This window comes from Nerophis ophidion, linkage group LG28 (genome assembly GCF_033978795.1).
Source record: "Nerophis ophidion isolate RoL-2023_Sa linkage group LG28, RoL_Noph_v1.0, whole genome shotgun sequence".
Lineage (NCBI taxonomy): Eukaryota > Metazoa > Chordata > Actinopteri > Syngnathiformes > Syngnathidae > Nerophis > Nerophis ophidion.
This window is the reverse complement of record NC_084638.1, coordinates 13,139,158-13,165,947: the sequence shown is the minus strand read 5'-3', so window position 1 is coordinate 13,165,947 and position 26,790 is coordinate 13,139,158. Positions and strand designations below refer to the sequence as shown.

Genomic DNA, 26,790 nt, shown 5'->3' with positions numbered 1-26,790 from the left:
ATGAGGAAGATGTTCTTCATCAAGGTCTGCGGGACAGGAGAAAACAAACATTCTTTAGAAAAGTCCAGATTTGCTCAGTCACATGAGATATTGTCCTGCACCAACATATGATCCCACAATCTCATCAGTTTCCCTTCACAGCAGTCAGGGTACTTCCAGCTGATACATGGAGAAGACCTTAAGGGGAATGCCTTCCCAGACCAACGTCCAATCCACCTTATTCATATACAAACATCCTAAAAGTAATTCCTGCAATCCTTAATGGTAGACACCATATGTGAAAGTGTGCTGCTCTTCCTCTGAATAAGTCATACACACACAGGAAATAATGTACCACATGCCAGCCTCCACGCAGTACTACTAGTGATGAGCTCCCCCTGCTGGTGGACAATAATTACTGTGATTTTCACATTCATCTTTAGAGACATGTCCGCTCTAAAAAAAGCATGAGCACAGTCAACATGTTGGCCAAAAAAGATGACATCTGTTTTGCGACTATTCCTTCAAAATATAACTTGTTTACCTTATTATTAATTGTAATAATGGATTAGATTCATTTTGTGTGTTTCAAAGACACTCAAATTGTGTTGGAGTGAGAACTGAGAAGGCATCATTCATGCAGTCTACACATTCAATCATAATCAGACATACTTTTTTAATCCCCGAGGGGAAATTGAAATTTTCAGCAATATGGTAAGCTACATTTAATTATAATAATAATAATAATAATAATAAGTAGATGAGGCAATTGTTCAAAGAATTGCGTGTAAATGATCCAATGCTGAAATTTAACTGAAATGCTGACAGAATGTAGTATGAATGTAAGAATAGTTTGCATGTTGGAATGGTTTCAATGTTAAAGAGTTGGAATTTCCAGGAAAACAGAAATTTGGTTTGGAACTTGGGAAAGTGTGAGTTTGAATGTCCAGGATGACTGAGTGGAATATGTTTGTCATGATCCACGACTTCGATCATGCCATGTTCTGGTGTGGGTTCGGTTTTCTGTGTTGTTATCACAGCCTGTTTGTTATTCGACATCCTTAGTTCCCGGTGGCACTTCCTGTTTTTTTTCTGTTGTCATTGTAACTCATTAGTGTCACCTGTCTCTTGTTTGTTGTCGCGTACCTGATTTGTGATTATATCCTTATTTAAGAATGCCTTTGTTTGCCATTCGCTCTCGGACTCTAGTTTGCTTTACACGCAATAGGTGACGTCGCATTCCCGCATTGTGGTAAATACTATTTTTGTACTTGTTAGCTTCCACGCTATTCCTTTGTTTATTTCCCTAGCTCACATGCTAGCATTCTTAGTTCCTACTAGCTCCCATGCTCGATCTGATTGTTTAGTTTGTTAGTGCCTTCGTGCAAGTGTTTTGTTTCCTAGTCTGTTTTGTAGTGTTAAACAAATCATCATCCTTACCTTCACGCTGTGTTCCATCTCCGCTGCACCCACGAGAGAGCACAACAGCATCCCGATGCCACCCAAGCGTCACAGTGTTGATGTTGGAATGGTTTGAATAGGTTGAAAAATGTGGGAATTGTTCAACTTGGAAAAGTGTCACTCCGGTGGGTGTACGGATGTGTCGAAGGTACGTAGACACAGAAAACTCCCTCACAAGTATGGTTGTGTGAGTGACTGAAATATTTAAATTCAATGTCCAATCATTGTGAGGAGAAGCAACATTTGTTAGGGAAAATAATGTGTTCTGGACCACTCATTCATCCTCTGAACACGCAACCGTCCCGTCCTTGAGGCGGTCATTGGAAATAGTGACTAAACTACGACGCTAAAGCAAGCAAGGAAAATGAATACACCCACAACACATCTCATCTGCTTGTGTTGTTGTGAACGACATCATCATTGTTGGAATAATGTACAAACCGGACAGCAGCCGCAACTGCCGCCTCCACATATCAAGCTGAGAACAGCACTTCCCCCTTCACAATAATAGGTCTGAATGTCCAAAGAAAATAAAGGTTTCAAATAAGCACCTTACGCAAGTATAATGAACTTTTTGATGCATTTACACAATTATTATACTTTGACCCAAAGTACGGGTCAAAATCGTCCAAAGATTTATTGCACAAATAAATGTTATTATACTTTGACCCAAAGTACGGGTCAAAATCGTCCAAAGATTTATTGCACAAATAAATGTGAGCGATTCTGCATTTAATTAACAAACTGGAAAATAAATAACATTTGCCTTGGTGCCCTAAAATATGAGCCCTCTTTTAAGGCAACACTTGTCTTGACCTTAAAAAGTAAAAATTTGAGGCCTTTTTCCCATCCATCCATTTTCTACGGTTTGTCCCTTTTGGACTCACAAGCGGGCGGAAGGCGGTGTACACCCTGGAAAATTCCATAAAACCTTTACACTATTTATTTAAATTGTATCCTAATTAAAAATGTATCGTCCAGTTTGTGGCTACTATAAGGCATTTTTCCAGAGGATATGCATTTTTACAGGATGTTTTAAAGAGATAGCATTTTAAAAAATGACTTCTGGGTATATTTTATTGATCAACTAATTATCAGTGAGCAGAATAGAGGCCCGCTCATTGACTCCATTGTTAAAATTAGGATAGTCAAGATTTTGCTAACATTTGCTTAGGACTTAGAATGCTAAAAAATAAAAACATGTTATTGTCTTACATATCGATTGTGAATGATAGTCAAAAAAAATAAAAACATCAGATCCCCTTTGATATTTTTTCTACATCATGTGAACAAACTGATGCTGTGGTGAAAATGAGAAAAAATATGAATGTTGGGAAAATGCAAATTTCAGCAAAAATGGCTGACCAACTTTTTAAAACCTGGTCAGAGATTGTTTGTAGTAAACCCAGAGAGGCATGTGTATGTTGTAAAATGATGTTAGAATCAGCATTATTACTTGGTCTTCCCCCAGCCCAGCTCTGACTTGTTCCACCACTGACAGTTTATTGTACAAATGGACTGGGATATGTAACTCATCTTTACTAGTTAAATTCGAAAGAACACCGACAACCACGTGGTTGCAAGACCACGTTGCAAGTAGCAGACGGAATGCATCATCCTCACAAGACAACACAACTTCTTATTCACAATGTATTAAGGATAGTGTAATTCATTAAATACAAAGTTAGTAAAAATGTGAGAGTAAAAAGTGAACAAACCTGCTCTGTGTAACACAACTTGAGGCTCCTTGAAAACAGTGTTCAGTAGTTGATGTTGTTGCTCCTTCTCCTCTTTTGTTGGACAAAGTTCCTCCTCATACTTTGCTATCGTTCTTTCGCACATTTTCACACAATCACAACACTTTACTCTCACACTTGATCTCTACTTAGCGATGTGTTGATAACGTCCGCGTCTCTTTGTTAGCAGCTAACAAGCTAAGCTAACTAGCGAGCTAAGCTTACTAACAAGCAAAGATAGCACGAGAAGCGGCACAGTGCTTCTATCGCATCGAGACGACTTTATCCTTAAAGAAAGAATCAAAGATGTATTGTATACACCGTAAATATTTCAAACTGGAGAACAAATAATAAGACTGACTTATTAGCGTCCTGCTCTCTTCTTTATCCTTCGATGTGCTTTCACGACAGTTAGCACACTTGACGTTACAAGGCAGTACTGCTCTGTTCTGCTGCCTTCCAATTACCCCGGAAGTTGGGATGACGTCAGAGCCAAGAGGACAAAGCGAAAACACAGACGCTATTGCGTCAAATTTCAGTTAAGGATAGTATTAATTACTTAGGAATTCTTATCACTAAAAATCAGAGTTCTAGATCGGTCTTGAACTTTAATCCAATTATAGAAAAACTAAGAAAAGATTGAACCAATGGCTACAGGGAGATTTATCCTTAAAAGGCAGAACCTTGCTTTCCAAAGCAGAAGGTATCTCCAGGCTTACATATGCAGCTATTTCTTTAGATGTTAACCAAAAAATATGTAAAACTGTTGACAAAATACTGGTTGACTGTATTTGGAAAAAAAAATCATTATATTAAGAAATCTATTATAATGAAAAATTCCAATCAGGGTGGTCTATAAACGTTCTTGATTTCACTTCACTAAACAACACCTTTAAAATTAATTGGATAAGACACTACTTGAAAGTCCCTACCTCAATTTGGAACTTTATTTCTCATCATGTATTCTCTAACCTTGGAGGCCTAAAATTTTTGCTATTGTGTAATAACATTGATAGGATTCCTGTTGTGGCACTGCGATGAGGTGGCGACTTGTCCAGGGTGTACCCAGCCTTCCGCCCGATTGTAGCTGAAATAGGCGCCAGTGCCCCCCGCGACCCCAAAAGGGAATAAGCGGTAGAAATGGATGGATGGATGGATTCCTGTTCCACTCTCAAACTTCCACAAACAAGCCCTTTTAGCATGGTCTCTTATATATAAGCACAATTTTTCACCTACCAAATATTTAATCTGGAACAATGAAGACATATGTTACAAAAGGAAATATATTTTCCTCAACAATTGGTTTAAAAATAACATTATTTTAGTGAGTCAGCTTTTCAATACGGAAGGTCAACTTTTTAATTACCAAGAATTTCTCAACCATTTTAAGATACCTGTGACTCACAAACAATTTGCCATTGTATTTGATGCCATTCCAACAGGTGTTATTATGTTGTACGGGGCTTACACACCTGATGCACTTGACACTCCTGTGGGGAAACTTTGCTTTGATCAGAAAAATAACATAACAATCTGCAGCTTATTCCAAAATGATTGTGTGTCTGTCTTCTACGTAATTGCCCTCTGGAATAGTGTTGTAAATGACATCTGTTGGGTCAAAACGTGGTCCCTTCCTAACAGGTATTTACATAGCAACAAAGTAAAAGAGATATCTTTTAAAATCATTCATGGTTATTACCCTGTAAAGACTGTGATGGTTAGATACAAGAAGGACATTGATGTTACCTGCACCTTTTGCAACATGCACCCAGAGACTGTTAACCACTTGTTTTGGACTTGTGAAAACACTCCATCACCATGGCAGGGCATCTGTCGCTTCATCCTGGACAATATTCATGACAAATGTGTGTTTTGTTTTAAAGATGTGATATTTGGTTTTACACTGTATGGACAAACATTTGAAAAGGAATTCTATCTTTACAACCTCATTATTATATTGGCTAAGTTTTATATTCATACATTTTAGTTTCTCAATACCCGTCCTATCTTTTGTGCCTTTAAAAAAGATTAAGAACTCTACATTAAAACACTCTCTACCTCTAACAACAAAAAAGCTGTGAAAACGATGATGCTGTGTTCCAAATTTAAGTTATTTACTGAATCTGAGTGAGCCTATGGCTTTGCACTGTGTTTATTATATGTATATATACATATATATATATATATATATATATATATATATATATATATATATATATATATATATATATATATATATATATATATATATATATTTTAGTTATTTTGAATTTACAACCCCCTGGCACTGTTTTAGTTTGTACTGTTTTTGTACTTATTTTGATTATTGTTTCTCATCTGTTTGTAAATGTTGAAATTTATAAATAAAAGTAAAAAAAAAAAAAACTCCAGCGACATCACGTTCTGTGGTATCTGAATGTTTTATTAATGTTTTTTATATAAAAATACATTTTGTAGGAGTAAAAGGGAACAACAATAAAAACATGTGGAAGGGTAGATTAAGTTGTAATTACATAAGGTGACAAACTTTCCCAAATAGCAATAAGTATTTATCCCAAAGTTCAATACATGGCAATATTATACCATGGGAAATTGGACCATCCCATTCTTTTCTCCATGTTTCTGTATCTAAATGGGTTGATACAAAAAAGATTGTGTTTTTTTTCCCTTCAGCCACGTTTTCTTTTTCTGTTGTCTGCAAGACCATTGTAATTACAACTCGTTTATCCAACTTCTTTATCTTTCTTATACACTATGTGACCTGAGTAGATTAATTATACATTTTATTGGTTCATATAAAGAATTATCAGAGCTGTTTGTCTATTTTATGGAGGGATGTAGTTCATCACAGAACTGGCACCCAAGTATTGCTTTTGAATGGTGAATGGCTTCTGAATGGAATTGTGTGGAGCAGGGGCGTCACTAGACTTAATACTGTACTGGGGCACACCTGGGGCACAAATACTTCATGTGAGCGTGCAAAGCGCGCAAGCAAAAACATTTTTAGCACTTATTTATCATAAAAAATAAATAAATAGTGCTTTAAACTATGAAATCATATCAGATTATGTTGTATGGATCTTTGATCAACCACCTGAAATTAACTAATGCATTTGACCTACTTGTGCACTTTTTTACTCCAGACTTCTAAACTGCTACTGGTAAAAGCAAAAAGGAAGAGCAATGAATCTTTTTCAAATATTTATTGCAGTAATCATCTGCAAATTTAACATCTACAAAAGTAAAACAAAAAATAAAGCACCCCTACATCTCTGGGTTCTTTTATATTATTAAATTTCCATTTATGGCAATGTGGCTAATCCTATTTCAGATACACAAAACTATAAAATATACACAAAACAATAAAGCCACAGTAGTAGAATAAATGAACAACTGTTGTGTGTCTGTTCAGGGAATCATTTTCTGAGAAGTAAACTGTAACGTCTCGTTTTCATTTTTGCAAAGAGGTCAATCACTCTGGACAGACATGGAAATATTACAGTAACTGTTATACAGTTGACCAGTGGTTCCCAACTGCTGCGTCGTGACATAAAAGTGGATTGTGTGTCATTTTCAGTGAGTCGCAGTCAGATGTGTGCATGAAAAAAAAAAAAGTTTAGGGAGAAAAAAATCAAATTGTGGCAACAAAATCAGATTATTTTAGCCTTTTTTCTACTGACTATTAGTGAGTATTTTAGCAAAAGGCAAACCGACTAACAAGTTGGAGGAGGACTCAGGACTGACATGGAAATATATTTTAAAAAAACATCTAAATGGGGCAACAAAACAAGATATTTTCAGCCATCTTTCTGAAAACAAATACAGAAATGCTACTATTTTTTTCTGGAAACAAAACCAGATGCTTTAGCTGTAGCCATTTTTCTGGTGACAAAACAAGATTATTTTAGTCAGTCACACCGATTAACAAGACAAGTCTACTGTGCTATTTTTCTGTGAAATAAACTTGAATGATTTAAAAATTTGGCTAACGACTTGATGATATGGAAAAATGTTTTTCTTCCTGAAGATAAACCATTTGAGAAGCACTCAACTCACACATGCTTACTCCAAATCATCATTGATGCAGAACCAGCAGACAATAACCAACATTATGTTTCTTGTTCATTGGAAATTCCCCCGACAGCTCGTACAGCAAATGAATATGTTTGTCTTGATACAAAGAATAACGTTAGCTAACTTAGCATCAACTTAAGACAATGATGTTGCTTAGCTAGCTAGGACTTCACTTACATCTCTCTTCCCATGCTTCTTATCTGCTGCGGGCGAATAACTTTCTTAAATCCATCTAGGAGTTACAGTTTGAGTCAAATCAAAATCAAAATATTGTAATTAACAAATTGTTGTTGGCTAACGTCACCTACCTCACGCAGTGATTCTAATCCCCTCTCTCTTTCTCTCTCTCTCTCTCTCTCTCTCTCTCTCTCTCTCTCTCTCTCTCTCTCTCAACCGAAGTCTTGATCCACACGTGAATAAATTACCATATTAAGTAGCCATGTGCACACTGTTTCGTGGAGTGAATACAGTAGCAATCAATTACCATACTAAGTAGTATGTGCGCTGTTGTCTATGTTATGTAGACTTAAAACTCCGAAGCGTTTTTTTTTATTGGTGAAATTTTTACTGGGGCACTGCAGATCAACAGTGGGGCACGTGCCCCAGTGAAATATGTCTGGCAACGCCCCTGGTGTGGAGGCCAAAGATTCACAGCCCGAGTAGCCAGTGAGAAGGTATAATTTGGAGCTGACAAATTGTAAACAGAGGTCACAACACTGGAAGTATATCACCGGAGGGGGCGTGGCTGAAGGATAGTTCTAGAATGTGGTAGAATGTGCAGTGTGTGTGAGGAAAGGTTCTCTTCTAAGAAGCAGCTGGGAAAAAAAAGTGTGCTGCTGAGAACCTGCAGCACTGCAAATCAACTCTTTGACTTCAATGTTTATTCAGGCTCGAAAAAAAGATGATCCTCTTGGATAACATTTCTCAGGGCCTTACTCGGCACCAAAACTGTCCAAATATTGCAAGCAAAAAATTAGATACTTTAGGAGCCCCGAAGCCAAACTTCAAATATTAACTCTTGAAAATGTGAAAAATTTTGCTGCTCGCCCCAGATTCACGTATCGCCACAGAAATCACCAGCAGCATCTATCACGACAGGAGGAGCGTAAAAGTCTCAAGAACCCTTATTTGAAAGCCAAAAGGAAGTCGACCATTTTGGTTTCCGTCAGCCATGTTGAAACCAAAAAGGGGTGGTACTTGAACAAACTCTTCCTCGGGACTTTGACCAAACTTTGACCTGACGGCTCGCCACAGAACTTTACACATTTATAACTCGGCTCCAAAAACTTAGATTGTAATCAGAGTTGGTATAAATGATGACGTTGACACCCTGTCGTGCAGAATGGGACAACTTTGTTGTCTGGTGCCACATGAACCTCTTGCAGCTCAATCCGTCAAAGACCAAGGAGCTGGTCATTGACTTTGGGAGGTCGAGTCCAAGGTCACAACCTATTGTGATCAAGGGAGTTGAGGAATAGACCCTGGACTCATTCAAGTACTTCGGGTTTTGGGTGGACAATAAGCTGTACTGGACTGTTAACACGGACCATCAGTACAAGAAAGGTCAGAGCAGGCTGTACTTCCTCAGGAGACTGCACTCCTTCAACATTTGTAGAAAAGTCAGGTGGATGTACTACCAGTCTGTGGTTCCCAGTGTTCTGTTCTACATGGTAGTGTGCTGGGGGGGCAGTACATCTAAGAAGGACAGCTCCAGACTTGAGAAACTGATCAGGCGGGCCGGTTCTACAATCGGAATGAAACTGTATTACTGGTGACGGTGGCAGAGAAGAGGACTGTTGACAAACTAGTGAGCATCCTGGATGATGCCAGTCACCTTCTGCATAGCGTTATCAGTAGCCAGAGGAGCCTGTTCAGTGCTAGACTGCTTCATCCCAAGTGCAGGACTAATAGACTCAAAAACTCCTTTGTCCCACACGCCATTAGACTGTACAACTCCTCTCTGGGACGGGGGACGGGGGGTACTAGGATGACAGGGGATGCAAAACAATAACAGTGCAATACGTTTTCATAACATGGTCACTACTGCCTACTTTCTCTTGTTATATTCTTATTTTACTGTTATAATTGTATTCCCATTGTTGCTTTTTATTTTTTAATCTTATTGTAATATTTCTCTATTTTGTTTCCATTTAAACCCCCATTATTTACTTTTTACTTTTTTTTCTTTTTTTTTTTATTGATCTCAACTCTGTACACTGCTGCTGGAATTTTAATTTTCCTGAAGGAACTCTCCTGAAGGAATCAATAAAGTACTATCTATCTATCTATCTATCTATCTATCTATCTATCTATCTATCTATCTATCTATCTATCTATCTATCTATCTATCTATCTATCTATCTATCTATCTATCTATCTATCTATCTATCTATCTATCTATCTATCTATCTATCTATCTATCTATCTATCTATCTATCTATCTATCTATCTATCTATCCATCTACCTCTTCGTCCACTCGGCTGTGAAGTCATTCCCAGCTTCCGGGGGAAAAGGAAGACAGCAGAACAGAGCAGTAATGGGGAGGGTCAGAGTGGCTGTGGAAGCTTCCGGAAGGAGAGACGCGGAACTACCAAACATTTGGAGTGAATTTGGCGGCGGCCAGAGTGTCTAAATCTGTTTTGGCGGTTGAGCATAAGCTGTTTTGTGACTGGATCAAGATGGAAGGGGATAGTGACGGGATGTATGAGGATAGTATGGAAATGGATAGGACTAGAGGGGAGAGAGGAAAGAAGGGGAGAGGAGGGAGTGAAGGAAAGTCGAGTGCTAAAAGAGTGCATGAAGACGATGAAGAGGTTGATAAGAGGAAAAGGGTTATGATGGATGAATATAAGATCATTTATACATTTAAATCAAACCAAGATATGAATGACATTAGTTTGATGACACTGGTTAAGGGATTAAAGAAGGACATTGGAGAGGTGGAGATAGCGAAGGTGCTCAGGGACGGACGGCTGTTGATTAAATGCAAAAATGGAGAGCAAAAGAACAAAGCAATGCGATTGCAAAAACTGTGCAACAAAATAATAAAGGAAAAAATTGAAGTGGGAGAACGAAAGGGGGCAAGAGGAGTCGTGACAGGAATCCCAAGAGGAGAAAATTTGGATGATCTGAAAAGAGAAATAAAAGGAGGAACTGTCACTATAATGAAAAGAATGATGGCATTTAGGAACGGTGAAAAGACTGAGAGCGAATCCGTGCTAGTGCAATTTGCAGAGGAGGTCCTACCAGAGAGAATCATGATTGGGTATCTAAGCTTCTATGTTAGAGCTTACGTGCCACCCCCAGTACGTTGTTTCAAGTGCCAACGCTATGGGCACATAGCTAGTGTGTGTCATGCTAAGATGAGATGTGGACGGTGTGGAGGAGAGCATGAATATGGACTATGTGGAGAAAATGAACAGGTCAAGTGCTGTAATTGTGGCGGGAATCACACAGCAGCGTATGGGGGCTGCATCATAAGAAAACAGGCAACAGAAGTACAGCAAATCAGAGTTGAAAGAAATATTACATACGCAGAGGCAGTTAAAATAAGAAATCAAGAAAGTGTAGAACAAGACAGAAATGAAAATAGTTCAAGAAATAAAAAACAAGAGGCAGCAAATACAGGAATTTCCATGGACAAACTAGTTGTATTCCTGGCTTACGTAATAAATTGTACAGAACAGGCTAGAAACAAGACTGAGAAAATCAAAATTATTGTCAAAGCAGCAGCAAAGTTTTTAAATTTAAAAGAACTATCCTGGGAACAGGTGCAAGGTGAGCTACAGAGAGTAGACGCGACCGAGTCATGTGACTACAATCCAACGCCATGTTAATTGTTCAGTGGAATGCCAGAAGTTTGATAGCAAACGGACAGGAATTAAAGGGATATATTAATAATATGAAAAATAAACCACATATAATATGTATTCAAGAAACATGGCTGAAGCCAAAATTAAACTTTATAATAAAAGGATATATAACGATACGTAAAGATAGGAATGATGGGCAAGGAGGAGGATGTGCCATATTTATTAAGGAAGATATGCATTATTCAATATTAAAAGTAAAACAAGAACTAGAGATAGTAGGAGTAGAAGTATGGAATAATAAAGAAAGATACAAAGTACTAAACTTCTATAATCCATGCAAGAAATTAGAAATTCACCAACTAGAAACAATAATGGAGCACTGGAGTGGCAATATTATTTGGTGTGGTGACTTTAATGCACATAGCACAATGTGGGGTGAAAGCGATGACTGGAATGGGAATACATTGGAAGCACTTTTGGAGGAAAAAGAACTGGTGTGTGTGAATGATGGGTCGGGAACAAGGTTGGATGTCGTCACGGGTAAAGAAACAGCAATAGATTTAACACTAGTGTCACAAGGGTTAGCAGGAAAGGTGGAGTGGGAAGTAAATAAATACAGCACAATGGGAAGTGATCACTATCCAATCTTCATTCACATAAACATAAATCATAGGACAGAAAGCACTAGGATAGAAGGAAGATGGAAGTATAATCATGGTGACTGGGGGAAATTTAGGGAAATTACCGACATAACTTTAAACGAAGTAGATATAAATCAAGATATTGAACAATTAAATACAGATATTACAAAGTGCATAATAGAAGCAGCCGAACAGAGCATACCAAGGAATAGTATAGGGAGAAGAAGGAAGATAGTGCCATGGTGGACACAAGAGTGCACAGATGCAATACAAGAACGGAATAGAGCATTTAGAATACTGAGAAGAACACATAATTTCCAAGACATGATCCAATATAAAAGGCATCAAGCTAGAGTAAGGTATGTTATTCAAAAAACAAGAAAACACCATTGGAGAACTTTTTGTGAAACACTAAATAGAACTACTCCTTTAAGCCAAGTGTGGGGAATGATCAAGAGAATGTCAGGGGTCAGAAAAGAACATAAAAATAATGTGATGAAAGATGGAACGCGGAGTGTGGTAGGAAATAAAGAAAAAGCAGAACTTTTAGCAAAAACTTTGTTAAAGTGCACAGTAATGATAATTTGAGAAATGTTGAAAATCAAAAGAGAGAAGAAACAATTAGTTTAAATATTAAGGAAATGAAGGAAGACAACGATAATAGTTTTACCAACACTATGGATATGACATTTTCTTTGGATGAAATGGTTCGAATTTAAAAAAAAAGTTAACAATACGACGCCAGGGAAAGACCTGGTGAGTTATCAAATGATCAAAAATTTAGGTAGCATCGGCAAAGAAGTGGTCTTGAAATTATATAATAGGATATATGAAGAAGGAAGATTACCAGATGAGTGGAAAACAGCTGTAATAATTCCAATATGCAAGCCAGGGAAAGATCCGGAAGAGGCAGGAAATTATAGGCCGATAGCATTGACCTCAAATTTGGGCAAAGTAATGGAAAAAATGATTGATGAAAGATTAATATATTATTTAGAGTCAAAAGAAATGATAAAAAACTACCAAAGTGGTTTTCGCAAAGCAAGAAGCACAAATGACCCAGCAGTGTAGCTGGAAGAGGAAATTAGAAAGGGACAAATAAATAAAGAAAGTATAATTGCGTTATTTTTTGACATAGAGAAAGCGTATGATATGTTGTGGAAACAGGGGTTGCTGATGAAACTAAATAAGATTGGGATTAGAGGAAGAATGTACAGATGGATAAAAGACTTTTTAACAAGTAGAACATTATTATTAAAAATAGAGAATGAATATAGCAGAGAATACGAAGTGGAAAATGGGACCCCACGAGGGAGTATAATAAGTCCAGTACTATTTTCCATCATGATAAATGAAGTTTTTAGTGAAGTGGAAGGGTTAGTGGAGGTGGCATTGTTTGCTGATGATGGAGTGATGTGGAAGAGAGGTAGAAATACAAATCATATAGAAAAGAAGATTCAAAAAGCGGTAAATAATGTTCAAGACTGGGGGACGGCTTGGGGTTTAAGATTCTCTGTTGGAAAGACAAAAGTCATACATTTTACGAAGAGGAAAGTACAAAACAAGCTCCAAATAAAACTCTATGGAGAAAACATAGAAGAGGTACAAGTATTTAAATATTTAGGAATATGGTTTGATAAAAATATTAACTGGTCAACCCACATCAGCAAGATACTGGAGAAAAGTAAAAAGGTGTTAAATATAATGAGGGCTTTGAGGGGTAAAGATTGGGGGGCTGATAGGTTGACATTGAAAACAATATATATCACTTTAATTCGATCTGTTATTGACTACGGATGCATTATTTATCAATCTGCTTCAAAAACTCTACTTGAGAAAATAGACCGGATCCAGTCGCAGGCTTTAAGATTATGTTGTGGAGCTACTAAATCTACTCCAGTGGCAGCATTACAAGTAGAAATGAATGAAAAACCTTTGGACATGAGGAGAGATCAACTCTCAGCAGTTTATTGGGCAAACTTAAAAGGATCCAAGCAAGGACATCCAACCCGTCAAGTGCTACTAAACTGTCAAGAAAAAGAGAAAAAAAATGAATAGTTTTGGGTGGATAATAGGAGATATATGTAACAAAACACAAATTGACAATATTAAAGTTAGCCCTACAGTACCAATTCCTGCAATACCACCGTGGATGTATGAAAACCCAAAGGTAGACATGCAGTTACTGAAGAATAGACATTTAAATAGTTACCAAATAGAACAACGGATTGAGGAAATGTTTTTTGATAATATTATGATATACACAGATGCATCAAAAACTATAAATAGTAAAGTAGGAGCTGCTGCAGTTATCCCACAAGGAAATATAGTGTTAAATAAAATAATTAGTGATTAACTATCTGTTTTTACGGGGGAATTGGTAGCAATTTATATGGCAGTTAACTGGAAAGAGGAAAACAAAGCAAGGAAAGTAGTCGTGTGCTCGGACTCCAGCAGTGCTTTGATGAGCATAAAAAACATAGCATCAGAAACAAGACTAGATATAGTTTAAGAAATAGTCCAGGCAATCTACAGGATAAATAAAATGGGAGGTGTGGTAACATTTCTCTGGGTTCCTGCTCATGTAGGAGTTGAGGGAAATGAGTTAGCTGATAGATACGCAAAACAAGCAACCACTAAAACAGAAGTAAACATGGAGATTAAGCACAGTAAAGAAGAAGTGAAGAGCATAATTAAGATAGAACACAATAAAAAGTGGCAGGATAATTGGAATAAGGAAACAAAAGGTAGAGAGTTTTACAAAGTCCAGAGGAGAGTAGGTGTAATGAGAGGAGGGGGTATAAAATAGGAAAGAAGAAGACATTATTACTAGAATGAGATTAGGCCATACATATCTAAATAGTTCACTAAAATTGATAGGCAAACATACTACAGGGCTGTGTGATTTTTGCCATCAAATAGAGAATGTTGACCATGTCTTAATACAATGTAGGAAATACAATAGAGAAAGATAAATACTGGAAAATAAGTTAGCAAAAGAAAATATTAGGTTAGAAGTGGGAGTTATATTAGGATTGCATTCAGAAAACATAGGATATAAAGCAATATACACATATTTAAAAAACACTGGGTTAAGTAAAAGAATATAGAGTAGGGATCCACCTCGGTCCACACTCCATTACAGTAGGTGGCGGTAATGCACACCAGAAGGTTGCTTGCCAACCGCCATAAAAACAAAAGAAGAAGAAGAAGAAGAGCAGTAATGCCTTGTAACGTCAAGTGTGCTAACTGTCGTGAAAGCACATTGACGGAAAAATATGTGAGCAGGACGCTAAAAAGCCAGTCTTATTATTTGTTATCCAGTTTGAAATATTTACGTCGTATAAAATACATATTTGATTCTTTCTTTAAGCGTAACGTCGTCTTGATGCGCGAGAAGCACTGTGCCGCTTCTCGTGCTATCTTTGCTTGTTAGTTAACTTAGCTCGCTAGTTAGCTTAGCTTGTTAGCTGCGAACAAAGAGACACGGAAGTTATCAACACATCAATAAGTAGAGATGAAGTGTGAGTGTAAAGTGTTGTGACTGTGTGAAAATGTGCGAAAGAACGATAGCAAAGTATGAGGAGGAACTTTGTCCAACAAAAGAGGAGAAGGAGCGACAACATCAACTACCGGACGCTGTTTTCAAGAAACATCAAGTTGTGTTACACAGAACAGGTTTGTTTACTTCTTACTCTCACATCTTTACTAACTTTATATTTCATTATTAACACTTTTCTTCAATAGGAAGATGCTTCGTCTTGTGAGGATGATGCAATGCTTTGATTTAGATTCTTCATGAAAACGGGCCAGTTTGAGGTTGATGTTCCTCTCAGTTTGTAATAATGTGTGATTGATCGTTGAAGGAGTTATGAGAAGTTTGCATAGGAAAGGGTACCGTTTCATCACGGTACACATTCACTGTTACAAGAAAGCCTGACCTTGATTTTGTTGAAATATTTTTTTTAACTCACACATAACACAGTACTATGTTGAAAGTAGACACAAATACTGCAAGAAAGTAAATCGAAATATAATTTCAAATAGGTAAAAGGCTATGTATATTCCCAGTTACGAGTAGCCGCAACCTGTAATATGTTTTCTTTTTGATAGGGAGTTCCACAATTTGGTGGTATAGCAGGCAAACAAATTCAAAACTTTTTTGGAGTGAAATCTGGGTTGAATGTGATGTGTACAACTACCTCTGGTGTTATAATGGTCAATATATTTTGAAGTATCTGGACAGGTACATGAGTATTTTATTTTTATGGTGTATCTTGTACACTAGACCAACTGCAAGAAGATGTACTCTGTCAGATACAAAGAGCCTCCCCATGTTAAAGAAATGGTTGGCGGAAAAGTGAGCCTGACATAGACGGTTGAGTAGAAGCCCAATCATTTGGTTTTGGGCTGTCTAGAGTTTGTTTTTCAGGGCTTTTAAGGCGTCACGGTACCTAATATGAACTCCGTAGTCAAAGTGGGGTTAAATGAGCGTTTGTGTTAGAGTCTTAAGTGTATTTCTACCCACCAGCGGGTGATCCTACGATATAAGAAGTAAGGTTGTACAGTATACTGGTATTGGTATAGTACCGTTATACTATCCATCCATTTCCTACTGCTTGTCACTTTTGGGGTCACAGGCGGTGTTTGAGCCTATCTCAGCGGCATTAATCATATTTGGTACTATACTGCCTCTAAAAAGTACTACTTCTATGCCATCCATCCATCCATTTTCTACCGCTTATTCCCTTTTTGGGGTCGCGGGGGGCGCTGGCGCCTATCTCAGCTACAATCGGGCGGAAGGCGGCGTACACCCTGGACAAGTCGCCACCTCATCGCAGGGCCAACACACTACTTCTATGATTACATCAAAATGTTTTGCCATCACATCTTTTTTTTTTTAATTGTTTTATTTATATTATGTTTATAAACTCAGGAAATATGTCCAGTGACATATTTTCTGTGTTCATGTGTCACTGGACACATGAGGACTTTGAATATGACCAATATATCATCCTGTAACTACTTGGTATCAGATTGATACCCAAATTTGTGGTATCATCCAAAACTAATGTAAAGTATCCAAACGACAGAAAAATAAGTGATTATTACACTTTAACAGAAGTGTCGATAAAACATGTTTTAACAGAAAATAAGCAGATATTTACAGTCAATGAACAAGTAGATTAATAATACATTTTTACCACATGTCCTTAATAATTTTGACCTAATAATAGAATATAAATGCCACAATATGTTACTGCATATGTCAACAGACTAAATTAGGAGCTTTTGTTTGTTTACTTACTACTGAAATACAAGGTGTCTTGTATGTTCACTATTTTATTTAAAGACACACTTGCAAAAAGAAACATGTTTAATTTACCCTAAGATTTTTTTATTTTTAAAAAAGCCAATAATGCACTTTTTTCTTTCATGATTCTTTTTTTGTTAATGTGAATGTTCACATTAACAAAAAATTCAAACCCTCTTCATCCCCTACCCCTGCTGTCACTCAAAACAAAAAAACAAACAAAAGTAAGAGTACGTACGAAAGTACCCAGAGTAAAATAAATAATTAAATGAATAAATAAATAAAAATCAATAAAAGGCACTTGAGACAAAGTAGTTGAAAGCTGAAACACACTGTAGAAGCAGCATGACAAGGCCTGAAATATCGGCAGTCATATTTAGATACGTGTCGAGGGCTATTCCTGCACTTGTGTAAAAGATTGGTCAAAAAAAGTAAAAAAAGGTCTCCACACTTTGAAAAACTTGTTTTCAGAGCCCCGTGATGTATATCTTATTTTATCGAACTTCGGGTTTGCTAGCACGTCCCTTATCCAGTGGGAGACTGAGGGTGGGACAGCCTCCTTCCACTTCAACAATAACAGGCGGCTTGCGAGGAGGGCGGTAAAGGCCACTATTTTATGACCCCCTACAGGTAGCTCCATCCCTTCAGGAATGATTCCAAATACAGAAATTAAAGGGTTTGGATCCATTTGAGTTGTTAAAACCATAGAGAGTGCTTGAAAGATAGATTTCCAGTACCCCTTTAGCTTCGGACAAAGCCAAAACATGTGTATTAGTGTTGCATTATTTAATTTATATCTATCACATAATGGGTTAATTTGGGGAAATATTTTAGTTAATTTTTCTTTTGAGAAGTGCAACTGGTGTATCACTTTAAATTGGACCAGCGAGTGTTGTGCGCACATTGAGGATGAGTGAACCCTTTTCTCAATTTTTGCCCAGGTTACATCATCTATTGATGTTTGGAGGTCTTGTTCCCATGCTCTTCTAATTCTTAGCATGGAAGTGCATTCTAACACTGAGAGTAAATTAAGTATATGTGAGATTGCCCTTTGCTTTGTTGGATTTAAAGACATAATTTAATCTGTGGTTGATTTTGAGGGTTTATTAGGGAACTGCGGAAGAACTGTTTTACCATAATCCCTTATCTGGAAATATCTAAATAAATGGGAACTGGGAAGATTAAAAAAAGCCAATAATGCACTTTTTTATGGTCCCTTTTTTAGAAAAGTATTAAAATACATTTTGGTACAGGTCCCGGTACCAAAATATTGGTATCGGGACAACACTAATAACAATATAATTTGTCGGTTGATTCCTTGACTACTTTAGTAGTCATTTTTTCACTGGACAGATTAGTCTCTACGATGCAGCCAAGATAGGTATTCTCATTTTTGTTTGTTATAATATTGTCACCCACTTTGACTGTGAAGTTATTTACTTTCCTGAGGTTAGGAATTGACCCAAAAACCTGTGTACTTGGAAGTACGGAGCGAGTCTTAATTTGCCAGTTTGTGATTGAAAGTCTTGCTAGTGTATCTCTTGATGATTGTAGCTTTGCTTGTTTAATAGCCATCAGCCTCGGTTCTATGTTCTTTATAGGCACAGAAAATGATGGAATGATGACTTAAGCCGCATACAGTAGTTCCACTTGTGGTGATCTTAGACTGGTCAGAAGTAACAAGGAGGTCTATGAAGGTTTAAAAGGACTCACTCACCCTGGTAGTTTGCTTAATGAGCTAAGTGAGACAATGTTGGTGGCACAGCTTAGTGAAGGTTTTAAAAATGGGTGCATCCTTTCAGGACATATCTGTGTTCCAGTCCCCAAGAAGATGTCCACCTGTATCAACATGTTTACACAAAACTCACACAATCACTAAATACATTTTATACTGTAATCAAATCTATTTTAAGTTGTTATTTTACTTCCTGATTCTGACCTACATGCATCAATAAGTGAAAGTAGACATTTATTTTCAATAACCAAAGTAGTCAACACTTGATTTATTAAAAGAACATAAAGGTGACTGACTTTCCTTCAGCGTGTTGTAGATGGTCTCCAATTCCTAAAGAGGAATTGTTGATGGAGATACTCCATAAATCAGCACATATTATGTTTTGGTAAAAGTTTACTTTTGGCCCAGCTAACAAAATGACCAAAAAAAAAATATTTTGCATGATAACAAAAACAAAATGTTTTTTTTAAAGTGATTTTGGAATTAGATTTTTTTTATTTCCATGATATTGAAGTTATGGTAATGACAAAGTCATTATAATAATATGATTATGTTTAGAGATATAAAGAGTAGGTGTAATAGACCGTATACCGAATAAAATGTTTACACACTTTACATCAGTGAAGCTAAAAATGCCTCAATCAATGCTGCCTCGTACTTATAAAAACTTTTCAAATTTCCCCTCATCAAATTTCCAAGTCTGTTTTTGTACTCACTGTACCACTTTTGAATTAATGTTAGGAAACACGTAGGTATTTCCCATGTTTTCATTGGTTGTTTTGCTACACACGTTCAGAACACAAATAATATTAACAGTGTCAGTTCAAAACTATTTATATTCTCTCTTATAAATTTATTTACCCAACAGACATCCAGCAGCCCCCCCACATTAAAGAGGAAGAGGAGGAAGTGTGGATCACTCAGGAGGAAGAGTGTCTTCTAGGGCAGGAGGAGGCTGATCTCAGCAAGTTTCCACTGACTGTTGTCTCTGTGAAGACTGAAGAGCATGAAGACAAACCAGCTGAGTCCTCACAGCTTCATCACAGTCCAAGTAAGCACAACATCCACATATCATTTTATTCTCAGGGCATTCAATACATCACAACTTGACTGTTCACTTTGTCTTAGAAGACGTTTGTCCTCTCATCCAAGTAGGCTTCATCACCTCATGCTCATAGACTTAAAGTCTTAAATGTAATCACTGGAATTGAGAGGGGAACCACATTTTTTTGGTAAATGTTTTTTCAGGAAATGTTTTTTTCATTGTTCACAATCATTATAAAATACATGATGGTGGCTATATTAAAAAAAAAAAAAACACATTCTAACTAGGGCTGGGCGACATGGCCTTTTATTAATATCTCAATATTTTTAGGCCATGTCACGATACACCATATATATCTGCATATTTTGCCTTGGCCACTCTTGATACTTGATACACTCTTGATACATATAATCACAGCAGTAAGATGATTCTATGTGTCTACATTAAAACATTCTTCTTCATACTGCATTCATATATGCTCATTTTAAACTTTCATGCAGAGAGGTAAGTCACAACTTAGTCAATTTACCAAAAGTGTATTTATTAAAAGGTTATTAAGCGGTGGCTCAAACATTCATGTCATTTCCAAACAGAAAGTGCAAGATTGTCAGAGACCTTTTAAAACAAGTTATTAGTGCACTTTTGTGCATGATGTCACTAAGATGACAGATTAAAACAACACTAAATTAAAGTGCACTTTTTGTACAGAACGCCACTACAATAGTTTAAAACAAATGAAGAGCGCTTTTTTGCATGATGTCACACAAGATTTTTTAATAACTGTCAAATAAAAATGTGCTGCATAATAGGAAATCAAATAGTGTATGTCCTTCGCTATGTGGTGGGCTCCTCCGGACATTATCACCATCTGTTGTTGACTATTTTTTTCATATGGTGTTGATGTGGAAATGGTCGCTTGGGCATTTTGTTGGTGTGGCACCAAACTGAGATGTTGACATGCAGAGTTTCAAGCATTCCTCATTCTCTAGCGGGTGACTTTTCAAATGATGCTACACATTAGCCGGGCTGCTACTTTTTGTAGCAACACTTTTGCCGCATATTTGACCTATTACGGTTGTCTGTTCAACATCTTCCCGCTTGAAGCCAAACCATCACCAGACGATGGACCCTGTGGCGTTTTTCTTGGAAATTAATTATTCCTTCATTTGTTACCAGATTAGCACCTTCTTTCTCTCGTATTACTACTAGCACCACTCCGTTTGCACCACAGCTAATGTTTCCATGCCGCTACCTGTCTGCTCCGTGAGAGCGTATGACGTTGCACCCGCGACAGTATGTGACGTTGTCACACCTGGGTGAAGTCTTGTCTGGGTTTCGTCTGGTTTCATGCTTTTTCATTTCCTGTTTTATTTTGAAATGCTGACTCTGCCTCTCTGAGCTGCCACCTTATCGTGGTAGAGGAGTTTGCGTGTCCCAATGATCCTAAGAGCTATGTTGTCCGGGGGCTTTATGGCCCCTGGTAGGGTCTCCCAAGGCAAACAGGTTCTAGGTGAGGGATCAGACAAAGAGCAGTTCAAAGACCTTTATGAAGAAGAAAAAACATAGACCCAGATTTCCCTCGCCCGGACGCGGGTCACCGGGGCCTCCCTCTGGAGCCAGGCCCAGAGGTGGGGCACGATGGCGAGCGCCTGGTGGCCGGGCCTGTTTCCATGGGGCCCGGCCGGGCACAGCCCGAAGAGGCAACGTGGGTCACCCCTCCAATGGGCTCACCACCCATAGCAGGGGCCATAGAGGTCGGGTGCAATGTGAGCTGGGCGGCAGCCGAAGGCAGGGAACTTGGCGGTCCGGTCCTCGGCTACAAAAGCTAGCTCTTGGGACGTGGAACGTCACCTCACTGGGGGGGGAAGAGCCTGAGATAGTGCGCGAAGTTGAGAAGTTCCGGCTGGATATAGTCGGACTCACTTCGACGCACAGCAAGGGCTCTGGAACCACTTCTCTCGAGAGGGACTGGACCCTCTTCCACTCTGGCGTTGCCGGCAGTGAGAGGTGACGGGCTGGGGTGGCAATTCTTGTTGCCCCCCGGCTCAAAGCCTGCACGTTGGAGTTTAACCCGGTGGACGAAAGGGTAGCCTCCCTCCGCCTTCGGGTGGGGGGACGGGTCCTGACTGTTGTTTGTGCTTATGCACCAAACAGCAGTTCAGAGTACCCACCCTTTTTGGGAGCACTCGAGGGATGACTGGAAAGTGCTCCCCCGGGTGATTCCCCTTGTCCTACTGGGGGACTTCAACGCTCACGTTGGCAACGACAGTGAAACTTGGAGAGGCGTGATTGGGAAGAATGGCCGCCCGGATCTGAACCCGAGTGGTGTTTTGTTATTGGACTTCTGTGCTCGTCACAGTTTGTCCATAACAAACACCATGTTCAAGCATAAGGGTGTCCATTTGTGCCGCAGTTCCATGATCAACTTTGTAGTTGTGTCATCGGATTCGCGGCCTTATGTTTTGGACACTCGGGTGAAGAGAGGGGCGGAGCTTTCTACCGATCACCACCTGGTGGTGAGTTGGCTGCGATGGTGGGGGAGGATGCCGGACAGACCTGGGAGGCCCAAACGCATTGTGAGGGTCTGCTGGGAACGTCTGGCAGAGTCTCCTGTCAGAGAAAGTTTAAATTCCCACCTCCGGAAGAACTTTGAACATGTCACAAGGGAGGTGCTGGACATTGAGTCCGAGTGGACCATGTTCCGCACCTCTATTGTCAAGGTGGCTGATCGGAGCTGTGGCCGCAAGGTAGTTGGTGCCTGTCGGGGCGGCAATCCTAAAACCCCTTGGTGGACACCAGCGGTGAGGGATGCCGTCAAGCTGAAGAAGGAGTCTTATCGGGTCCTTTTGGCTCATAGGACTCCAGAGGCAGTGGACAGGTACCGACAGGCCAAGCGGTGTGCAGCCTCAGCGGTCGCTGAGGCAAAAACTCGGACATGGGAGGAGTACGGGGAAGCCATCGAAAACGACTTCCGGACGGCTTCGAAGCGATTCTGGACCACCGTCCGCTGCCTCAGGATGGGGAAGCAGTGCACTATCAACGCCGTGTATGGTGCGGATGGTGTTCTGCTGACCTCGACTGCAGATGTTGTGGATAGGTGGAAGGAATACTTCGAAGACCTCCTCAATCCCACCAACACGTCTTCCTATTAGGAAGCAGTGCCTGGGGAATTTGTGGTGGACTCTCCTATTTCTGGGGCTGAGGTCGCTGAGGCAGTTAAAAAGCTCCTCGGTGGCAAGGCCCCAGGGGTAGATGAGGTCCGCCCGGAGTTCCTTAAGGCTCTGGATGCTGTGGGGCTGTCTTGGTTGACAAGACTCTGCAGCATCGCGTGGACATCGGGGGCGGTACCTCTGGATTGGCAGACCGGGGTGGTGGTTCCTCTCTTTAAGAAGGGGGACCGGAGGGTGTGTTCCAACTATCGTGGGATCACACTCCTCAGCCTTCCCGGTAAGGTTTATTCAGGTGTACTGGAGAGGAGGCTACGCCAGATGGTCGAGCCTCGGATTCAGGAGGAACAGTGTGGTTTTCGTCCTGGTCGTGGAACTGTGGACCAGCTCTATACTCTCCGCAGGGTTCTTGAGGGTGCATGGGAGTTTGCCCAACCAGTCTACATGTGCTTCGTGGACTTGGAGAAGGCATTCGACCGTGTCCCTCGGGAAGTCCTGTGGGGAGTGCTCAGAGAGTATGGGGTATCGGACTGTCTTATTGTGGCGGTCCGCTCCCTGTACGGTCAGTGCCAGAGCTTGGTCCGCATTGCCGGCAGTAAGTCGAACACATTTCCAGTGAGGGTTGGACTCCGCCAAGGCTGTCCTTTGTCACCGATTCTGTTCATAACTTTTATGGACAGAATTTCTAGGCGCAGTCAAGGCGTTGAGGGGTTCCGGTTTGGTGACCGCAGGATTAGGTCTCTGCTTTTTGCAGATGATGTGGTCCTGATGGCTTCATCTGACCGGGATCTTCAGCTCTCACTGGATCGGTTCGCAGCCGAGTGTGAAGCGACTGGAATGAGAATCAGCACCTCCAAGTCCGAGTCCATGGTTCTCGCCCGGAAAAGGGTGGAATGCCATCTCCGGGTTGGGGAGGAGACCCTGCCCCAAGTGGAGGAGTTCAAGTACCTAGGAGTCTTGTTCACGAGTGGGGGAAGAGTGGATCGTGAGATCGACAGGCGGATCAGTGCGGCGTCTTTAGTAATGCGGATGTTGTACCGATCCGTTGTGGTGAAGAAGGAGCTGAGCCGGAAGGCAAAGCTCTCAATTTACCGGTCGATCTACATTCCCATCCTCACCTATGGTCATGAGCTTTGGGTCATGACCGAAAGGATAAGATTACGGGTACAAGCGGCCAAAATGAGTTTCCTCTGCCGGGTGGCGGGGCTCTCCCTTAGAGATAGGGTGAGAAGCTCTGCCACCCGGAAGGAACTCAAAGTAAAGCCGCTGCTCCTTCACATCGAGAGGAGCCAGATGAGGAGGTTCGGGCATCTGGTCAGGATGCCACCCGAACGCCTCCCTAGGGAGGTGTTTAGGGCACGTCCAACCGGTAGGAAGCCACGGGGAAGACCCAGGACACGTTGGGAAGACTATGTCTCCCAGCTGGCCTGGGAACGCCTCGGGATCCCCCGGGAAGAGCTGGACGAAGTGGCTGGGGAGAGGGAAGTCTGGGTTTCCCTGCTTAGGCTGTTGCCCCCGCGACCCGACTTCGGATAAGCGGAAGAAGATGGATGGCTGGATGGATGGACTCTGCCTCTCATTTCAGATCACTTGCCCTTCCTCCTGTTTCACTGGTCTGACGTCCTTCCCGATTGCCTGATTGTGCCCACCTGTGTCACCCTCCCTCATATGTATAAATGTCTCGCCCTCCTCTTGTCATGTGCCAGAGTGTTTTCGTATCTTTTGTGCGTACCTCCAGCATTCCATGTCCACAGTCATTGCCACGTTTTTGTACCCTTTTGACCCACGGGAGATTGTTTGTTTGTAAACCTTTTTGTCGGGTAAGATTAGCTTCTTAGCATTGCTCCGTTGGAGCGCTTTTTGTTGCATTTTGCATTTGGTATTCTTAGCACCTTTTTTCCATCCGCTGCTGGAGCGTTTTGAGTTTATTGAGATTTTTGTTAGTTTAGAGGTCAGGTAAGCTCTGTTTTGATAGCCAGTTTAGTTTCTCCCCTTTTGGACCGTTTCCCTTGTCCAAAATTAATCTATTTTCTTAAAATCCTGCATCTGTGTTCAGAGTCCTGTTTTGGTCGTGACAGACGTATGTAAGAAGGTGCAGTTGTTTTATGTCTCTGTGAGAAGGAGAGACAAGAAAAAGTGAGAAGAGCCTGTAGTGTAATGCCCGCAGCTAAAATCAACTGCGTGAGAACGTATACTCCAATACTAACGATATAGTCATTTTCTATATCGCACAGAGACAAACCCACAATATATCGAGTATATTCCATATATCGCCCAACCCTAATTCTAACTCATAAATGTAAATAAAAGTCCACTTTCAATGGAGCCAATGGTAGGTCCTTTTTAACCATCCAAAAAAGGCCAACCAAGTATTAGTTGAGTTGAGTTGAGTTGAGTTTGAGTTTATTTGGAACATGCAAGCATACAACATGATACATCACAATTTCCAGTTAGTCTTTTCAACATGTTGGAAAAGGAGTAGAAAGAAGCAGAGCTTATTTAATCCTACCCCTTATTTTTTTTTTACATAACAGTTGTAAAAAAAAAATTCACTTCCAGTTCTCAATTTATTGACGATATACTCCATAAGTAACCACAATAAAAATAAATAAATAATACTCTGTGAAGTAAGTTACATTTCATATGGTGAGATGAGTAAGATTATTTTGAAAATGAACGATAGATGGATGAAATAAATTCAGAATGAATATTATCATGGTTCTTCTTCTTTCTACAATTGCCGCCGGGCATTAAATATGTGCCTGCCCTGAATTACTGCCGGGTCAAACTCGCTCCCCAAATTTATTAGCGCATACTTACTTTTACCGCTGGGTAAAATTTGTGACGTCACGAGTGACTCTTCCCCTGTTGTCATTTTCAAAATGGTGGAGGACGTTTTTTTATCTTTGACTATGTGTAAACCAGGGGTCTTGTTTCACAGACATACAGATCACACTGATGGTTGTGATATAAAACAACTTTAACACTCTTACTAATATGCGCCACACTCTGTGAACCCACATTAAACAAGAATGACAAACATATTTCTGGAGAACATCGGTTCTGTAACACATTATAAACGCAACATAATAATTACCCAGAATGCCATTCATCCATGACTCTTACCGGCTATATTATACACCCAGCTAGCACCAACTTCCCCCCCCCACCTTCCGTGCGTTGGTTGAGGTGGGCGGGGTTGGGGGCGCCGGGGTGTATAATATTATCAGTAAGAGTCATGGATGCATTGCATTCTGGGTAAATATTATGTTGCGTTTATAATGTTTCAAAAAGCCGATGTTCTCCAGAAATGTGTTTGTTATTGTTGTTTGGTGTGGGTTCACACAGTGTGGCACATATTAATAAGAGTGTTAAAGTTGTTTATATCACAACCATCAGTGTAAAAGGTATGGCTGTTGACCAAGTACGTATGCTTTGCAATCTCATACGAGAAGCAGCGAAATGCATTCGTCCGGCCGGCACGCAGATAGCATGGTGAGAATGTGGGCGCAATGACGTGTTGTAGAGCAGTGGTCCTCAACCACCGGGCTGCGGCCCAGAGGGCCGCAGAAGAATCTTTTCAATGTGCTTTTCATGATGGTATCCTTACATCAAGCCCAATTTTTTACTACATACCATTGGTAAGCGCAGGGGTAAGAAGAGGTTTTGAAATTATTAGCGCATGCTTACTTTTACCGCATGCTTTTAGTAAGCGCAGGAGTGAGAAGAGGTTTTAAATTTATTAGCGCCCCGGCGGCTATTCAAGGAAATATGGTACTTTGTACACACTTTAAGTTTGAAGAGTTTCTTGAAGTGGATCATATT

At 39.9% G+C, this 26,790-nt stretch overlaps 1 protein-coding gene across 2 annotated transcripts in view; it reads left to right on the top strand.

Moving 5' to 3' along the window:
* The window catches only part of LOC133545573 (zinc finger protein OZF-like), a 538,609-nt gene that overhangs the window by 471,609 nt on the left and 40,210 nt on the right, over window positions 1-26,790 (top strand). For both annotated transcript variants that reach the window (XM_061891284.1, XM_061891289.1), the window contains one exon: window positions 19,622-19,804. In XM_061891284.1, the coding sequence (XP_061747268.1) occupies window positions 19,622-19,804 (183 nt within the window). The remainder of the gene's footprint in view (window positions 1-19,621; window positions 19,805-26,790) is intronic.